Below are 17,636 nucleotides of genomic sequence, written 5' to 3'. Positions count from 1 at the left end.
GACAATTGTTTTAAGTGTATTCCCTTTCCATTCACACTATACCACAGGGTCACTGGTTAGTAACAAGAGTTAATTGCGGTGAGGATTCAGTTTCTGACAGTTAGTCAGATTCATGTTGGCTATGGTGCAGCAGTACCTGAACTTGTAGTCTGAAGGGAGGCTCACACCTAATCTGTAGTCTCCCCTGGCTCTGCAGATTTGCTTCTGAAGGTCCCTGACTGAGCCACCGTTGTGTCCGCTGAACGTGTAGCCCACAAACAGCAGCTTCCCTCTGATGTACATCTTTCACATTAACAAGGAGAGTTTGCATTACATGTACAGAAATGGAAAATATTTAAAGACCACTAGTCCATGTAGTACTTCTATTTAGATTACAGAGACGTGGTCCGAGGCACCATGAAGATTCTATCTTTTTCCAGCACGCGCCCTATCAGTCATGCGGTTATTTTTAGATTTCACAAAAAGAGGAACCTAGATTGTGTTTATGTAACATCCTGTCAATCATAAAAGCTGCTTTTTATGAGTTTACTGAGTCCACTTTAACTACAGTATCTAAGACGGATAATGCACGCAAAAACATAGTTCTTCGGACATTGGTCAATTTTGAGATTTATGCCTATATTGCTTCCATAACATGTCTTCTTTCATGCTAAAAGTCCAAATGTACATTTCATCTTCGGTGTTTAATTTACTAAACCTTGCCTTTTTCCATCTATATATTTCTACTATATCTTTAATGGCCGTGAGCTAAATGTTTTCTTTTTCAATACTCAATACAAAACAATAAAAATGTCAATTTCTAAAGCATTTACATCAACTAAACTTTCTATAATCATTCTTAGCAATGTTCTGAAGGTTATTACAGAAGGATATGTTCATACTCTATGTTGTAAATTGAGGTGGTTGAAACAGGTAAAAAAACAATTACCTGTACATTATTAAATAAGAATTTGAAGTCTGGCCTTATCCAACATTTCGATAATAATTAGTTAGATATTGGCAAATTGCATATTTATTCCTACATTTTCAAAAGTAAGTGATCAATTGGCAAAGTTGCATTAAAGAAAACTCTTCAATGTAATTTGGAGGGCTTCCCTATCTTACAGCGGGGAAAAAATCAATGGCTTCTATAAATTAAAGGTCTACTTGGGAAAAGGACAGCACCTTAGTACACTCCTCCCCCCATCCCCCCCACCCATACTATAGCCTCATCTGCTACACCGCTGCTGCCCCCCAGTGGGAGCCATGAAACCATGTAGTGAGCAGAGCCTGCAGCCTCTGGCCAAGCCTGCAGTGGCTTTACTGACCAGGACCATTCCAGGAGCAGCGTTATGTCTCTGCTGCAGCAGGACGTTCTCCTCCACACAGCTGGGACTCTCCTTTGACATTTCATATCTCACCAGGCGAAATGAATCCAGTTGGCACTAGAGGAGATGGAGAACCTGTTACTAGTTGTGCAATATCTGCTGACACTGCCATTTGCTCATTTAGTTCAATATCAAGAGGAGTTTTCTGCACATTTACTGTCCTTGCTGATTGTGCAAAAACACGGATGTTATTTAGACTGCAGTACTACAACAAACAATTGATGCACACACTGCAGATCTGAGACTGTATAGATGCTGGGCTGGGGTATATGAGCAACATTTTAAAATAAATAGTGTTTTATTACAGTGTTCTTTTGTCCGTGTTTGTGAGACAGTGTTCACACCTGATTGCATGGCATGGTTCTGTGCTTGTTCCTCCTCCTGTGAAGCTGCTCCAGGACGTCCTGCTCGGGCACTGCGTGTGTGTTGGCGGGTTGGCGCGGCGTGCACACACACACCACTAGGATCTGTTGACTGTGTGGAGGCTGGCCCATAATGAAGGCATCCAACTCCAGATCAGTCAGCACTGGCATCAGTGCAGCGCTGCAGCAGCAGCGCCTGCGCCCCCCCTCCCCCATCAGGGCGGCTCTCAGCAGAGCAGGGCACACAGTGAGGGGGACGGAGGGGGTGAAGGACTGCGGGGCTGGACGCCGGGCCACACCATTGGGCAGAAAATCTTGACTGTTTGTAATAGTCACTGACCTGGCAGGGTGGAGGAGTGATAGTGAAGCTGTCAGTGTAAATATACAGTAGTAAAAAATGCAGTAAATGTCAATCATGTTCTACACAATAACACTTGATTGCATTTCTAATGGCAGTGCCTGTCAGCAGTACAAGTTAATCTCACTCAAGCTTGATGTTGCCATGAATTTGAAGGGGTCCTATCTGTGTGAAATGGTTCTCCTCCTTTGGCCGCTTCTTTGGCGTCCTGGTAACAAACAGGTCAAAACAGGGAAAGTGCCCATTATTATGGCTGATATAATGTGGGATATACCGTATACGGAGTGAATTCTAGCACAACTCACTTAAAACTGATCAATAAAGTTTGTTTCTGTCACTATTACAAACTCTGTCAATTACATAGATAGACTAAATATTCCACTATGTTCGCTAGTTGCAAACTGTGTGCTAAACAGGTTGTGATCATTGGGTTTTAGAGCTTCTTAAATACATATTGACACCAGTAAAGAGCTGGACAGCTACACATAAAGCTAAAACTTGCTATAAAGCCCCATACAGATGCAGCGTTAAGTGCTAAGTCTCTTTAGTGTTAGCATTACGAGCAATCTCTGATTTTTAATGTCTTTAGATAAATTGTTATAGCCACTTTAAAGCTCCCACTCTTTATTTGTGGCCTACCTTTGTTTTTAAACCAGACATGCTCGTACCAAACATAATCGAGTCCAACTTTATCATGTTCTATCATAAACAGAATGAGATAAAGTATTGCAGTTGCTTGTTGTTGTTTAGGTGTTTTCAAAGTTCATTAACTACAGCAAGTAAATTGTACGACATCTGAAAGACGTTATAGATTTGTTTACCACAGCCTGTGTGATGCTTAATCTCATGAAAAGGACATTTACATTGATATGGAGAAGCCCAGTGGACTTTGGTCAAACGTGCTGGTCTTACAATATGGGTTGTGGTGTAGAGTAGCATCTTGGTAGCTTGACATCGGAGTCCAGAGAACTTTCTCCTAGTGTTGGCAGATGTCCGTGTAGGTCCTGTAACTCCTTTCTTCCTTTCTCCTCGGGCCGGACCGGTTCCTCTGTCTGGATGGGTTCATCGTGTGCCCGCTCTGGTGGGTTGATGGAGGGCAGAGCGGTTGACTGTACCTCCCTCCTCAGCCTGGTCCTCAGTGGGGCATCTGGCACCCGCTCCACACCGGGACACTTGATCCCTGAAGGAGAAGAAGAGGTCACTAACAGAATGCACACAGACACCAGAGTGACACGAGCGACCGTGAACTAGATCCTGAAGAGAACTATTCAATAATGTTGAGTTTGCAAGATGAAGTGATACTGTCACTTTTTTTTCTCCCATCGAAATACTCTAAACAACCTTAGCGGGTCAGATTGGACGAACTTTGTATCTGCACTTCAAGCTATAGTGCTTCAATTCGGTCGCCCCCTATGAGGAATTCTGAGTTATAACAACGACACGGTCGGTGCATCTGCATGAGGTAAAGCCTTTGTTGATTGCGCATGGATTTTTATTCCTTCTGCTGTACATCTGGGTTTTTTCTTAGCAGTAGAATCAACAACAGAAACATTTCGTGGGCGCTTCTTTAGCTCCTGCGCCAGTGTCCGGGGTCGGCACTAGTTTGTAAACATGGCCACGTAGAGAAATGCAGAGAGAGTTTTGTGGAACTGATAGGCTAAATCAACTTTTTGTCAACTCATTTGGAAATGGCTTGAATGTAACAGATATTTATTTGTATGAAAAAGTTACCCATTATAGCTTTAACACTTTAAGAAAACAGTACATTGGACGAGCTGGTTGCAGTTGACGCCTGATGGGAAGCGTTAGCACACATTACACATTTCAGAAAAGCTAAGAAAGGTTGTGTTTAAAGGTTAGGTACCAATGGCCACACGATAATAATCCAGCCAGTCATCCAGGGCGATTCGTACTCTCAGTTGAAGCCTATTCAGCTCCCTACAACCATCTCCTCCACCTCTTCTCCACTGCGCTGCCGGCTCCTCCAGCCCCTCCACCTCTCGGACCATCTGGAGAACCTCCCGGGAGCAAACAGACACCTGCCATACATCATTACTCGCATGGTAGATTATATGAAACAGAACAGGGACAGGGCACTTAGCGAGATGCTTTACATAAAGTGACTCTATGAAGGCATCGTCAGAACTTTTAGAAAATAAATCAAAGAAATTGTTTTGGTGACTATCTATCACAAACCCTGAGCTGTTCCTTTGATATTAAAGCATAGTGCAAAATTTCGGTCGCCCCCGTGAGTAATTACAACAACACTATTGCCTCAACTACATGAGCTAATGCTTCAGTGATTACGCATGGATTTTATTCCTTCTGCTGAACAACCAGGTTTTTTCTTAGCAGTAGTATCAACAACTGAAACATTTATTGGGCGCTTGATGGGATGATCCCAAGCTCCTGTGCCAGTGTCGGGGGGCGACACCAGTTTGTAAATGCTGCCATACTGAGAAATACAGAGGGAGTTTCGTGGAGCTGATAATTAATCAACTGTGTGTCAACTCATCTGGCAATGGCTTGAATGTAACCGACATTCATTTGTATGGAAAAAGTTACGCACTACAGCTTTAAGGTATTTTGTGACAATTGTATTTAATGCCTTCACAGAGGCCCTAAAGAGTCTTACAGGTGTTAGCGTCAGGCTCCTCTTGCACTCTAGGACCACAACAGGGGATTTGGCCCTTCTCGCCGGCAGAAGGTCTTGAGCGACATCGGAGATAAAATTTCCCTCAGTCTGCAAACAGGGCTGTCAATGCAAGAGTAGACGTTAGAGATTAGAACCTTTTATAATAAATGTTGTACTTTTTTTCTCATTTGTTTGTTAATCTCAATCTCACCGTTCCCTTTGATTGGTTGGCATTAGACAGGGCAGATAGAGGAAGTTGAACAGTTTCGCTGTTACACCTGAAGGTCATCATGGCAGAAGTGCCACTGAGCAGCTTCACAGAGATTAGGTCTGACAACTGTAGGAAACAAGAAATATGGAAGTCAGTATCTAAGTGGTGAATTCATACATGTCCATCTAATCTGCACACTAAATAATTATAAATTATAAAACATACTTTTGTCCCGTCGGAGACCGTTTGTCAGTAGGTTATGCGTCACGTTCACTGCTTGTTTCCCCTAAATTTGACATTTCCCATACACACGTCACAGTTATCTCACATGACAGGGTCACTCCAGATGTGCAGCCCCTCTGACTAACCTTGTCACTGAATATATTTCTCATCTTGAGATTTCCTCGGGCCTGTTCCCAATGCAACATGTTGCTAAAGCTGATGCATAGTAGTTAAGACACACTTGCACACTGATGATAAGTGAAAAGAAGAGACTAAAACATTTGACTCAGCAGAGACAAAGTTGCGGTTTAATTGCACAACACATTTTGAAGTCGACAATTTATTTACATTTTTTATATCAGTTGATAATATATCATAGGCAGAAAAAAATTGTAGTAGTCTCAAAAGTCACTAGCACCTGTACAACAATCTGCTCCCTCAGTGTGTTCCGGTCTGTCTGCCAGCTCCACTCCTTAGTTATTTTCCCTTGAAGGTCACACATGAATCCACCGTCCTGGTCCCATAATGCTGTAATGGTAGAACTGGGAGAACAGATACGTAAAAATTTAATTTTGACATATAGGCTACGGTTAAAGCTGTCACATATATGATTTTTTTCCTTCTTTTTTTTCTTTAGTCAGATCTGATTATAATGAAATCTGTCTCATGTCCGAGTGGTAAAGAGGTAATCCAGTTTTTTTTTAATGGTTCAAATATAGAGGCAGCAGAGGCAAATACATCATTACTTGTGTTCTCACATGTCAGCACTGAACTAACCTAATAGGATGTGTAACAGCAGCGTGCCCAAACGCTGTCATAGTCGCCAGAATAACGGGATAGTCGCTGTCACTGAACACGTTGGTGTAGAAGCCTCCACCCGGCAGACCTGAGTGGCTCTGGCACACTGCCATACAACCCGACTTGTAGCTGAGAGGCCACGGTCAAAGGTCAAAAGGTCGGCTGCATTGACAAATTACCCATATGCAGTAGACAAGCACACAAATTAAACGAGGCTATGAATAAACATGATGAGGCAAGGATACTATATGAAGGAGGTGCCGTCGCTGATCCTGTAGTGTAGTTTCTGCCGTGCAGGATCCTGCTGCTTGACCTCTGGTATATGGGGCATACCGTTGACTAGAGTGACAGGTTGGGTCTTTCTCTTCACTCTCTTGTCCTTCACTTTTGACCTCGCGTCCCCATAGTGACGCAGTATGAGGGGCTTGTTCAGCTCCTGTTTAGCTGGTTGCAGTTTCCTATGTAATGATGAAGTCATATTTCATGCAAGGGCATAACTTTGGGTTGAACATCGAGGGGTTGAGATCTTGACTCATATTGGGAGGTCCAGAGACATGCCCCGTAAGATTCTTATTTTTTATTTTTTTTGCAAACAGGCTGTTAAATGGCGGTTTTGCAAACATGTAAAGGTGCTCCGAGGCTCTTTCAGTTTGTGTTAATTCTTGTACCTCCTTTGGACAAAAGTGGTAGTGTTTTTACTACGCCAGCTGTAGTTCCTGGGTGAGCGTATCCATGACAAAGGCAGTAAGAAAAACTATATGAAAATAGCATTCTTTGAACTGATGGTCTCGTTAGCTGTTACATTTCATTTATGATCATCAGAGGAAAAATTTGACTTGTTTCAGAAATATTTCAAAGTTCCTCATAGCACCTTTAAATAGGAAGAGACTTACCCAAACAACTTGCTGTAAAGTTAAATAGCATAAACACATTCACCTTGTATAAAAGCACCACATTTGTAACATATCAATTTGTTCTTACAGTAGTAGGGAAAATTATAGGTATAAGGCAAGACAAAAGTCATTATTAAACAAATGGTTGCAATAGTGCAGCTAAATGCAGCAGCTATAAGGTTAACACAAACCCAGGACTTTTGGCTGCCTGGAGTCGCTTCAGCACCCACTGACACACCCTGATCTGCTGAGGCTCATCACAGACGGGCTGCTTGGGCTGGACAATCCAACCCGGACTCAACTGTGGATCTTTGCCGCTGTTGGATGAGATGGAGAAGCTAACGGCCGTGGAGCAGGGATCTGCTGTAGAGTGAGAATGAATGAACAATGAATCACCTGTGGTCTTACAATCACCATTTCATTGCATCTCTATGGGCAATACTGGCCATTTATAAGTAACTACCAGGGAACTTAATAATGTAAGATGTCACTGATTAACAGACAGCAGTATGTCTGTGCCTGCATGGCTACCTTGTCCTAACTGGTAAACCAATCCTCTCACTTCCTTAAACTTGCAACCAAAGCTTTCTTCAAGTTCAGTTTTAAAAGGTCTCAAGAAGTTACTCAATATGGTTTCACTGTTATTACTCTTGCTGTTATTGTCTCTTGACTACATCAACTATGACATATACAATAGTTAAACATAATTGGATGTGGCAGCTCTGTGTATCCTGGATTATTCTCAATTTCACATAGTTGTACTCATGCAACATAAATAATGTATAGTTTATAGAGAGTTTGTGTTGTCACTAAAAGCTAAATTAATATAATAATTAATTCATATTTTACAAGTCATTTGTAAAACCTACTTTTGGAAAGAAAAAAGCCATTTGGTTGATGTATATCTTCTGGTAGCGAAACTTGCTTTTCCTATCAGTAATGTATGACTAACATCTACAATTTGATGGATTATTTAAGTGGAATAACCCACAATGTATGACATACTTACGTCTGTGGCCCTGATGATATACAGTGAGGGAGATGTGTATTAACAACTTACTCACTTTCTAATGACCCAATTAAACAATCATTAACCACCAAGTCTTCATTTGTTTAAAAGATCGGTGTATTGATTTTGGCCCAGATGCTCTTCAGCCCCTTTTCACAAAGATTAGTGGTCAAACCCTCCATTAGAGGGCTATTCCCGATTAATTACATTTTGGAATGAGTAGAAATTAACCCAGACATCTTTTTGAAATCCTGGCAAAGTTTGTTCTTATAAGAGGCTTATGATTCATCTTGAAAGCTTTAATTAATCAACAATGAGTTATTAACTATTTATAACCACAAATTACAACATATTATTATTAGATGAGATCTGCCAAGAAAATAACTAAATTGATTTAGTAATTTGGCGTAATAGGCTAGAAATACCAAACACTTTCAGTAACACATAATTAGACAGTGTGTCGTTATTAGACAAAATGTATGGTATTGGCTATTATAGTTCAGATTTATATTTAATTTATTTTACCTTTATCTTTTTTTTCCCATATAATTGTGACCTATGGATTGTTAGGCCTATTTTACCTTTGGGAATAGGTTTACGCTTTTTCACGCGTGGATGATGTGAGCTAAACTGTAGTTTCCTCACAGAGGGACCAACATTTTCCACTCCACATGCTGCGACGTTGTCCCTCTTGTCATTGGTGGACACCTGACGGGATCGAGCCTCGTCTAACTTCACGGAACTTTTGCACTTTCTTCGTATGTCTGCCATGTCCGCACTCTTCACCTGCACCGCCCCTGCAGCCAGATCCCTCCAGGAGTAATTCAGTATATTCACAAACCCGTGAGGAATACAACCCTTCTCGGTCCACTTGTGTTGTGAAAGCAGACGGGCCAACTCATCAAGTAACTGAGGGGCCGCTCGTTTGTAGGCATGCAGCGGATCCTTTATGTTCCTTGCAGAAGTATCAGGTTTACCATGATCACCACATGTTTCACCTGTCAGCCTCTGAGTCAGCTCATCACGTATACCTTCTTTGTCGTCACTACTATGAGATAATGACAAAACATAGCCTATAAGGTTACATAAGAAACAAACAAAAAACAAGTGAGAAAAAATTCGCAATCAAGGAATTTAGGCTGATTAGGCCTACCTTTGTATTGCATCTATCTGCACTCCTTCATCTGCCGCATTAAAGTACAAAAGGCTGCCTCTTGTACCTCTGATTCGGTTTCGTTTTCTTGGCTGCAGAGATGTGAATGATAGGCTATGGTTAACGTCTTGCTCTTTATTTTTAATCTACAATCAATAATTGGCCCACCTGGTCGAAGAAGTACAAAGGGGCAGTCCTGGATTTTGTCAGCGCATCCGAAGAAGTCATTATTTCCTCTAAAAAATAAAATAGGCCTATACTTGAACGTCCCCACACACAGATGAAACGCAGATAGGCCTACGTCCTTGCGCCAAACGATAACTTCAAGTTCTTCAAAATCCACCTTTCACTTCTGACGTGAGGAGGGGCCTCTGTCCACTGAGTGTTCGGGGCTTGTTGCTTGGTTACACAGTTGGTTCTACGCCCGCCTCCAAATAGGCTACTCGCGTTATGTGCCAGTTATGATGAAACATTGAAACGCTACCTCGTGATGATACGTACAATAAAAGCGTTACCACAATAACATATACGGTGACGCGCGTTTGGCAGCGTTTGACAGGACACCCAGGTCTAAAAAAATAAATAAAAAATAAATAAAAAAGTGAGTGAGTGAGTGAGTGAGTGAGTGTGTGAGTGAGTGAGTGGGTGGGTGAGTGAGTGAGTGAGTGAGTGGGTGAGTGAGTGAGTGAGTGAGTGAGTGAGTGAGTGAGTGAGTGAGTGAGTAGCTGCTTCCAGGCACAGGTGCAGGCACAGACAGGTAACCCGAAACTGACTGCTCAGTGAAAGTGATGCTTCTGGCAATAGGATGGGCTAGCCAGGACCACTAGGGTTGTGTTGATGTAGACTGCTATTGCAATTTATCCCAGAATGTGATTTTCCCTAGCTCTATAGGCTACAGAATAAAATAGACAAAGTAAAATCAGTTGTTAAATGAAAGTTTTTGGCTTCTCGGTTTAGAGGACGCGTCGTCTTCCTCGCACTCGGATCAAGTTGTTGCACTGACGGACAGAGATCGTCTCTTCTAATGGCTCGTAATTGGCTCATCCTCCTCCGGCAGCAGCAGCAGCACACTTTGTGCTCTGACCACTGGAGGCTCCCAGCAGCTTATGCGTCACTTCATCTCTCGGTCGCTGATCATGGCGGAGCTACAGCTACAGCCCGGAGTGGAGCCTCAACTTCTCAACGGGGGGGACGACTGGACCGAGGAGAGAGAGGATGCGGACGCTCCGGAATCGGTGAAGAGAAAGAGAAGAAAGAAGAAGAAGAGCAAGACCACTGCAGCAGCAGCAGCAGGTAAGGGGGGCATCACTTGGCGCTTTGAGAATGTGCATGTGGGTTGAGGAGAAATGCCGTGAAATTGTCCTGCTCATCAAAGTGCCACTCGATACATAGCACGAGCCGTCAAATATTGCGGGACAGGAGACTTTTTAAACCTGTCAGATGGTATTCCTGTCCCAGCTGCCCCAACTCTGACTGAGCGGCGGCTGCTGCTGCTGGAGCTGGAGCTGAGGGCGCTCATCTGGAAACGGGACAATCTCTGAAAAGGGGGGAATTCAACATCAAAACTGATTGGAAAGCTGTCATTTGCAGATATTGTGTGGACATAAAATGAAGTGTTAGTCCAGATTAAATATGTCCCATCCAAAAAATCCCACTAAGCTGCATGAAATTATGTAATGGAAGTATCAGTACAGTTTTAGTGCAATAAGATGACAACCCACTCAAAGGCTATGTGCAAAACACAACAAGAACATGATGATAATGTGGGTAAATAAAAATGTCTGAGTTTATTGAGCCTGTCCATAGTCTTAGAAGGGGCTTTGAAGGGCTTAATGTCATATTGCTGCATGGTATATGCCCTTGAGGATATTGACTCCCAAGGTATGGACTGAATTTATGCACAGACCCTGCCAAGTTGAGATCATAGTGGATTGCACTTTCTTGGACTGACTGAACCACAGCAAATGATTTACTGACACTTTTTGCGTGTGTGCATGTGTGCGTGTGTGGTGTGTGGTGTGTGTGTGTGTGTGTGTGTGTGTGTGTGTGTGTGTGGGGGGGGGGGAGTGTGTGTGTGTGTGTGTGTGTGTGTGTGTGTGTGTGTGTGTGCGTGTGCATGTCCATGTGCATGTATGGGGGGGTGGGGGGGGGGGGTATGACTTTGCAGCAGGGACAAATGAGGCTGAGGGGGATGCAGAAGCCGGAGGTGTTGGTGATGTGACGAAACAGTTGGAGCAGCAGACGCTGGAGGACAAAGAGAGGGAGGAGGATGGAGAAGAAGGTAACTCCTCACCACCACCACCATCTTCATCATCATCATCAAAGCCATCTGCAGCAGTTGCGATAGTGTTGAACTTTTTGTCGAACAGTGAAAAATTCCACCGGTCATATTATCTGCAATGGGATATCTGATTTTTCCATTAGTGCACTCACTGGGCATTGTGCCCAAACGACGCCTGCCTGTCGATATTTCTCACTTCAACAAACTGTATTGAAACTAATGATGCTTTCAACAGATGGAGACGAGGGAGAGAACTCGTCCGGGAAAAAGAAGAAGAAGAAGAAAAAGAAGAAAGGACGTAAGCCGTTTTTTTTCTTTTACACATACAATAACAGGTTACTCTTTGGCAAAGGCTGTTTGAAATAAAGTCACATTTGCTCGATCCGCAACACACACACGCCCCCACACACACACACACACACATTTACATCACAGCGACAGAATATTTACTGTCACAGAGGCAAGTCAGATTTTGTAGAGATATCACAGCGAGAACCCCACATGGCGAAGACTTTTGGGGGTTTTAATTTATGACCCGAAGTCTACATCCTGAATGGAGTGCAGAGACACAATCACGTTAAATCATTCCGTAAATACAACAGGTTCACCAAAAGCAGTTTGACTTGGCTAATTAGTTTCGTGAGAGTTACTGCCGCACTGCCACAGGAGGTGTAAGACTAAATGCGACATGACCTTACATGTCAAGCTGGGACAGAACAAAATGAATGGCACTAAGCATTTAGACATGCTATGAAAGCCGTTTAAGATGAGTAATGCCAATGTTACAGTGTGTGGAGATCCGAGAAGATGTGCTGCATTATACATCATTATAACCCACTGTATGATTCAAGTGCTTTTATATTGCCACAGATTTCCTCAGCAATATCATTTAATGGGCTTCTTTTACTCGCGGGGTGACTTACTTAATTAGATCTGTTAAGTCGGGAACTGGACTGTATGCCTTTGCTGAGGGGAGAAAATGATTGTCAGGAACATGGGGAAGATAATGTGTCTTGTGTTTTTTTTCCTTCTCTTGCTACTTGCCTCTGCTTCGCCTTCCCTCTATCTGGGCCACAGTGAAGGGACAGACTGACCCTCCCTCAATCCCTATTTGTGAGCTCTATCCCAACGGAGACTTTCCAAAGGGAGAGGAGTGTGAATATCCACCTTCGAAAGATGGGTATGAGACCTCCCCATTTTCCCTCACATGCGTATAGCAGTAGTCTTCCGTTAGTTATTTGTTTCAGCTCTCTCTGCATTGCACATTATTCCTTTCGAACACAACACAAAAGGGATGTGCTTAAAAAAAATCGATAGGGCAATATATCGTGATATTTAATTTTGTTGAGATTTCTGTATCATATAGTCAGCTCCAAAAATCAATATTTGGAAGAAAACAATTCAAATTTTTAACATGATGTGAACTACAACCTCATCTCCTGTGGATGTCGCAGTACAGTTTGTGGCCTGGAATTGCAAGGTTTTGAATTGAATTTAAGTTTTTATCTCAATAGTTCTTAGACTTCATTTGTCAGCTGAATTATCAATATAATGTGATGTGATGTATTAAGACCAACCAGATCATACATGGCAAAATGTATTTCAATTCTGTTTGGACATTTTCAGTGAAATATGTGATGTATCCCAATATATCACACAATGCATACATAGCACAATCATATTGTAACAAATGTATCGTGAAGTCCTTCAGCACAATGAGTTGCAATTAATAGTGTGCCATTTAATTTCCTTTCTCTGGAGCAAATCAAATCAATTTTGTCAGGATTAGGCCTCTGATGAAAACCATCAACACGACTTGTGTGTGTAGAGTCTGTACAAGCGTGTGTCATAATCCTCATTACAAATATTTGTGTAATGAAAAGGTAATGAGTACCTCCTCTTATGCGGTGTGCCTGTCTACCTCCCACCAGGCGCAGTGCAGCGTGGAGGACCACCAGCGAAGAGAAGCGGGCGCTGGACGGGGCCAATGAGGAGATGTGGAGTGATTTCAGGCAGGCGGCCGAGGCTCACAGACAGGTCCGCACCTACGTCAGGACCTGGATAAAACCTGGGATGACCATGATTGACATCTGGTGAGACACATCCTAAAGGGCTGTCAAGTCTGGAACGCGTTACCCGTGGAAATCAAAGTTGTTCACAACAAAGGTTAAAAACTGGCTAAAAGCAAAACAAGCCTGTACCCATTTTTAGCTTACTTTCGTTGCTTACAGGTTATAGTGTTTTGTAATGTGATGCTATCGCTATAACTAAATGTTTAAATTGTTTTGTCTCTTTATCAGCTAGTTGTGTATTTGATGTTCTTGCATTGTATATTGTGTATGTATTGTCGTTTTTGCTTTGCATTTGTTTGACTCGACATCATTGCAAATGAGGGTCACCCCTCAATTGATCTCTCGAGTATAAATAAAGGGTTCAAAAAATATACTGTATATATAGTTATGTAGTCATTGAGCCTCTTTTTCGCTACCTGGGTTGATGTGTAAGTGAAATTGATGTGGTTTTTCAGCACTTCTTTGTCCTGCAAAAAAAACAGTTTTAAAATGATCAAAGAAAGCAGAGAGAAGTGCTTTTGTGTTTTTCAACCCATTGTATCTGTCCTGAAAACAATTCTCATTGTCCCTGTCCATCCATTGTCTCTTTGTGGTGCATTCTGCTGCTGGCAGTGAGAAGCTGGAGGACTGCTCCAGGAGGCTCATCAGAGAAGACGGACTGAAGGCCGGCCTGGCCTTCCCGACCGGCTGCTCCATCAACCACTGTGCCGCACACTACACCCCCAACGCAGGAGACCCCACTGTGCTGCGCTACGACGACATCTGCAAAATTGACTTTGGAACGCACATCAATGGTGAGAGCTCAGGATTAACTTGTGATGTGCTTTAGGAGCTATACTGTGTGTGCCATTTCACACTTGGCATTTATGATGACATGGTGAAATGACGATCACCTTATAATAATTAGCAATGCCTGGAATAAACTGCTCTCGTAAGTTAATTAACTTTTCTAATCTTTACAATCTTTTTCCTTTATTTTAATACATTTAATACATGCTGAATATTGAGACTTAATGAGAACCTTATTGAAACTGTTACCTTCTATGCATTTCAGGTCGAATAATAGATTGTGCCTTCACCGTCACTTTTAATCCGAAGTTTGACAGGCTGCTGGAAGCTGTGAGCGATGCAACCAACACCGGCATTAAGGTAACACAGCTCTTCCCATCCTCATGCTGCTTCTTAACATACATACAATCCTACATCCATCAACATTCATCTATATATTTGCAATTTATTACAACTAAACCTCTAAAATAATACAATGATTGGGAATTGAGTTCTGTCCAGCTCTAAAGATGGATTCACACAGTAAACTAAGCATTAAATGTGACTTGATGTGACAGAAGAATGGTCATTATAAGGTAATGATGAATTCCAAATGAAGCCACTTAGAATGAGGAGACCCACAAATAGCAACTAATGTGGACATTAAATAAGGAAGTAATGATTACTAAAAGATTTGTGTCACAGCAGCAAAAGTAACTACATCCAAGTAATACAAAACTTTTACTCAATTGGTGCACATCCTCTAGAGTTTCATAAAAGTACTTTTCAAAAACTAAAATACTTACACACTTTGAGCATGTTCTGTAAACAATATTACGCATGGCAAAACAACTACAAGAGGTGGAGTTTACAGTTTAGATCAATAGTACTACAAAGTGTACTGAAACTAAAATAATCAGGAGGTACAGAAGTTGTAATGAATCATTAAATACAAAGATTACACAATGCATTTCACACTTACACTTTCGATATTGTGCGTGTGTGAGTGCGTGCGTGCGTGAGTGCGTGCGTTCGTGAGTGCATGCGTGAGTGTGTGTCTGTGTGTGAGGAACAAGCTGTTGTGGTGGAGGCTACTGATGTGTGTGAGTGTAAACACCTTGTCTGCTCCAGTTCGCAGGGATCGATGTGCGTCTGTGCGACGTTGGTGAGACCATTCAGGAGGTCATGGAGTCTTACGAAGTGGAGATAGACGGAAAAACATATCAAGGTAACGTGAGGTCGTTTCTCGTCTTCTTGACTCCATGAGTGGGTTCAGTGCTGGTCCCTGCTTTCATTTAATCTGTGTGATTTCCTTTTTTTTTCAGTGAAACCAATCAGGAACCTCAACGGCCACTCCATCGGACAGTACAGGATACACTCAGGGAAGACGGTCCCTATTGTTAAAGGAGGAGAGGCCACGAGGATGGAGGTTTGTGCAGCAGTGAATACAGCTTGCTCAGTTTTAACTTCAAAATGTTATTTCATTCGAGCATTAATTACTAGAGTCCTTGAGCCTCTTTTTTTTGACCAGAGTGGCTGAAATGAAAGCTTTTTTCCCGCAGTTTGACCTTGCGAAGAAATAAACCCTTTTTTAATTCTCGAGTGTAATTGGAAGAACATGCGGCTGGTTAGGGTTACCACAGGGTGTGGAGGATGTGTTCCAATTCACCGCTCCTAACAGCATCTTAGTCACCCTCGTCAGCACTTTAATTACACCTTTAATGGACTTACCAGGCGCATCGAGTAGCAACACAGGTTCAAACTCCAGCCTACCTTGTTTCACTGTACGAGCGCTGGATTGTGGGCATCCAGAGTTCATTAACAGGCCCTGTTCCTCGCCAAGGAGAAAACAGAAATCCACGCTGCAGTACATGTGGTGCATTTGGACAGAAGTGAGCGTTTTAATTGGCAAGTTGCTGCGTCAAGCTTTTTACCTGATGGGGGGGAGGGGGGGTTAGTTGCTGATGTAGCAGCTTTTGTATTTTTAGCTGAAGTGTGTGGGTAACAAGGCCCATTACCCTCTTTGTGATCAGAGTGTGCACGCGCTGGAGTGGCAGCTGGGCGTGCCACGGGGGCCTGCTAGCACTTTGACTGATTATCGGTGCAGTAAGAGAGGGTGTCGCAGTGTTATCAGCTAATACCACAGGGACTCCGACAACAGCCACGCGCTGATAGAGACGCAAAATGCCAATGAAGCCCAGCCAATCAACCCCACGCGAGGCACTGCCCCAGAAAGGACACTTTTGTCCTTAATAGACTGCACACGAATATGTCAGCTGCTTGCATCTTGAGTCTTCAGTTTACTCTGTCCCTCTGGAGTGTTTTTGTCCTTAAGTAACATCTTACTCACTTAACCCTGCATAAAAGTATATTCACAAAGTCTTCATTATAAAAGTATTTCATAGGAATTTTACGTTTTACAACAACCAAATAAGGAGTTTTTGTCACCTGTTTTTCTTTTGATTCTCAGGAAGGTGAAGCGTATGCCATTGAGACATTTGGCAGCACTGGAAAAGGTGCAGTCCACGATGACATGGAGTGCTCACATTACATGAAAAACTTCAATGTTGGACACGTCCCAATAAGGTTGGCAGGCTCTGATGTTTTCGTCTCATCCCTTTATTGAAAGTATTGATCTTGAAGGTTATTTATAGGTTGATTCTAAGCAAAAAAAAAAGAAGAAGCTGTGATTATATAGCATCACCTCTGCATGTTGATTTACATCTATAGTATCAGTCTCCCGTTTGTCTCACTATGGACTCTGTGTTGTCGCCATTGCGTTGCAGACTCCCGAGGGCGAAACATCTACTGAATGTGATCAATGAGAACTTTGGCACTTTGGCGTTCTGCCGCCGCTGGCTGGACCGCCTGGGTGAGAGCAAGTACCTGATGGCATTGAAAAATCTGTGCGACCTTGGCATCATAGACCCATACCCACCTCTCTGCGACATCAAGGGCAGCTACACCGCACAGTACGAGCACACCATCTTACTCAGGCCCACCTGTAAGGAGGTGGTGAGCCGGGGAGACGACTACTGAGCCAAAAAACCTCAAGGCCAACCAGGAGAGGAGCACGACAGCTCCGAGACAACAAACCTCTGCAGACTGATAGCAATTATGCAATATTTCTCTAACCTACATTTACACACGCTTGAGTACCTATACATGATTATTTTAGCGAGAGCAAAAGACATGTCGTGTCATGGCAGTAGCTTACCAGTATTATGTGTTTTTTTCCCCAAAGGGCCAATACACAAAGGGCATATATTTTAAGGATGTAGTGTTGTCATTTTAGCCATATTTTACTGTGCAGCTTTTAGGAAATATTCAAAGGAAGTATATGCAAAAGGATCATGCAAAAAATGTTTTGGGCGAACATCTCGCCTGACAATGCTACGTCATTGCTTTGTTAAGACCTTGTGAGGAAAACAACATTACTGCTATGAAATATTTATATTTCTATATTTATTTGCTCTATTTTAATTTGAAGCAATTTTATAAGAAATA

General features: G+C 42.5%; 1 protein-coding gene across 1 annotated transcript; it reads left to right on the top strand.

Annotated features, from left to right (window-relative positions):
* Positions 1–10,114: 10,114 nt before the first annotated feature.
* On the top strand, positions 10,115–17,168 carry LOC307250253 (methionine aminopeptidase 2-like; the record flags this gene model as incomplete). The annotated part of the gene is made up of 11 exons (XM_080027282.1): positions 10,115–10,301; positions 11,176–11,289; positions 11,525–11,587; positions 12,367–12,469; positions 13,221–13,382; positions 13,974–14,155; positions 14,416–14,510; positions 15,261–15,357; positions 15,455–15,558; positions 16,600–16,715; positions 16,916–17,168. The coding sequence occupies 11 exons, from the start codon at positions 10,115–10,117 to the stop codon at positions 17,166–17,168; spliced, it is 1,476 nt and encodes a 491-aa protein (XP_079883408.1).
* Between the last annotated feature and the right edge of the window lie 468 nt (positions 17,169–17,636).

The sequence above is a fragment of the Ammodytes marinus genome (assembly GCF_949987685.1).
Source record: "Ammodytes marinus genome assembly, chromosome: 5".
NCBI classification, from domain to species: Eukaryota; Metazoa; Chordata; class Actinopteri; order Uranoscopiformes; family Ammodytidae; genus Ammodytes; species Ammodytes marinus.
The sequence above is the reverse complement of the archived record's forward strand: the minus strand, read 5'-3'. Positions and strand labels throughout refer to the sequence as shown.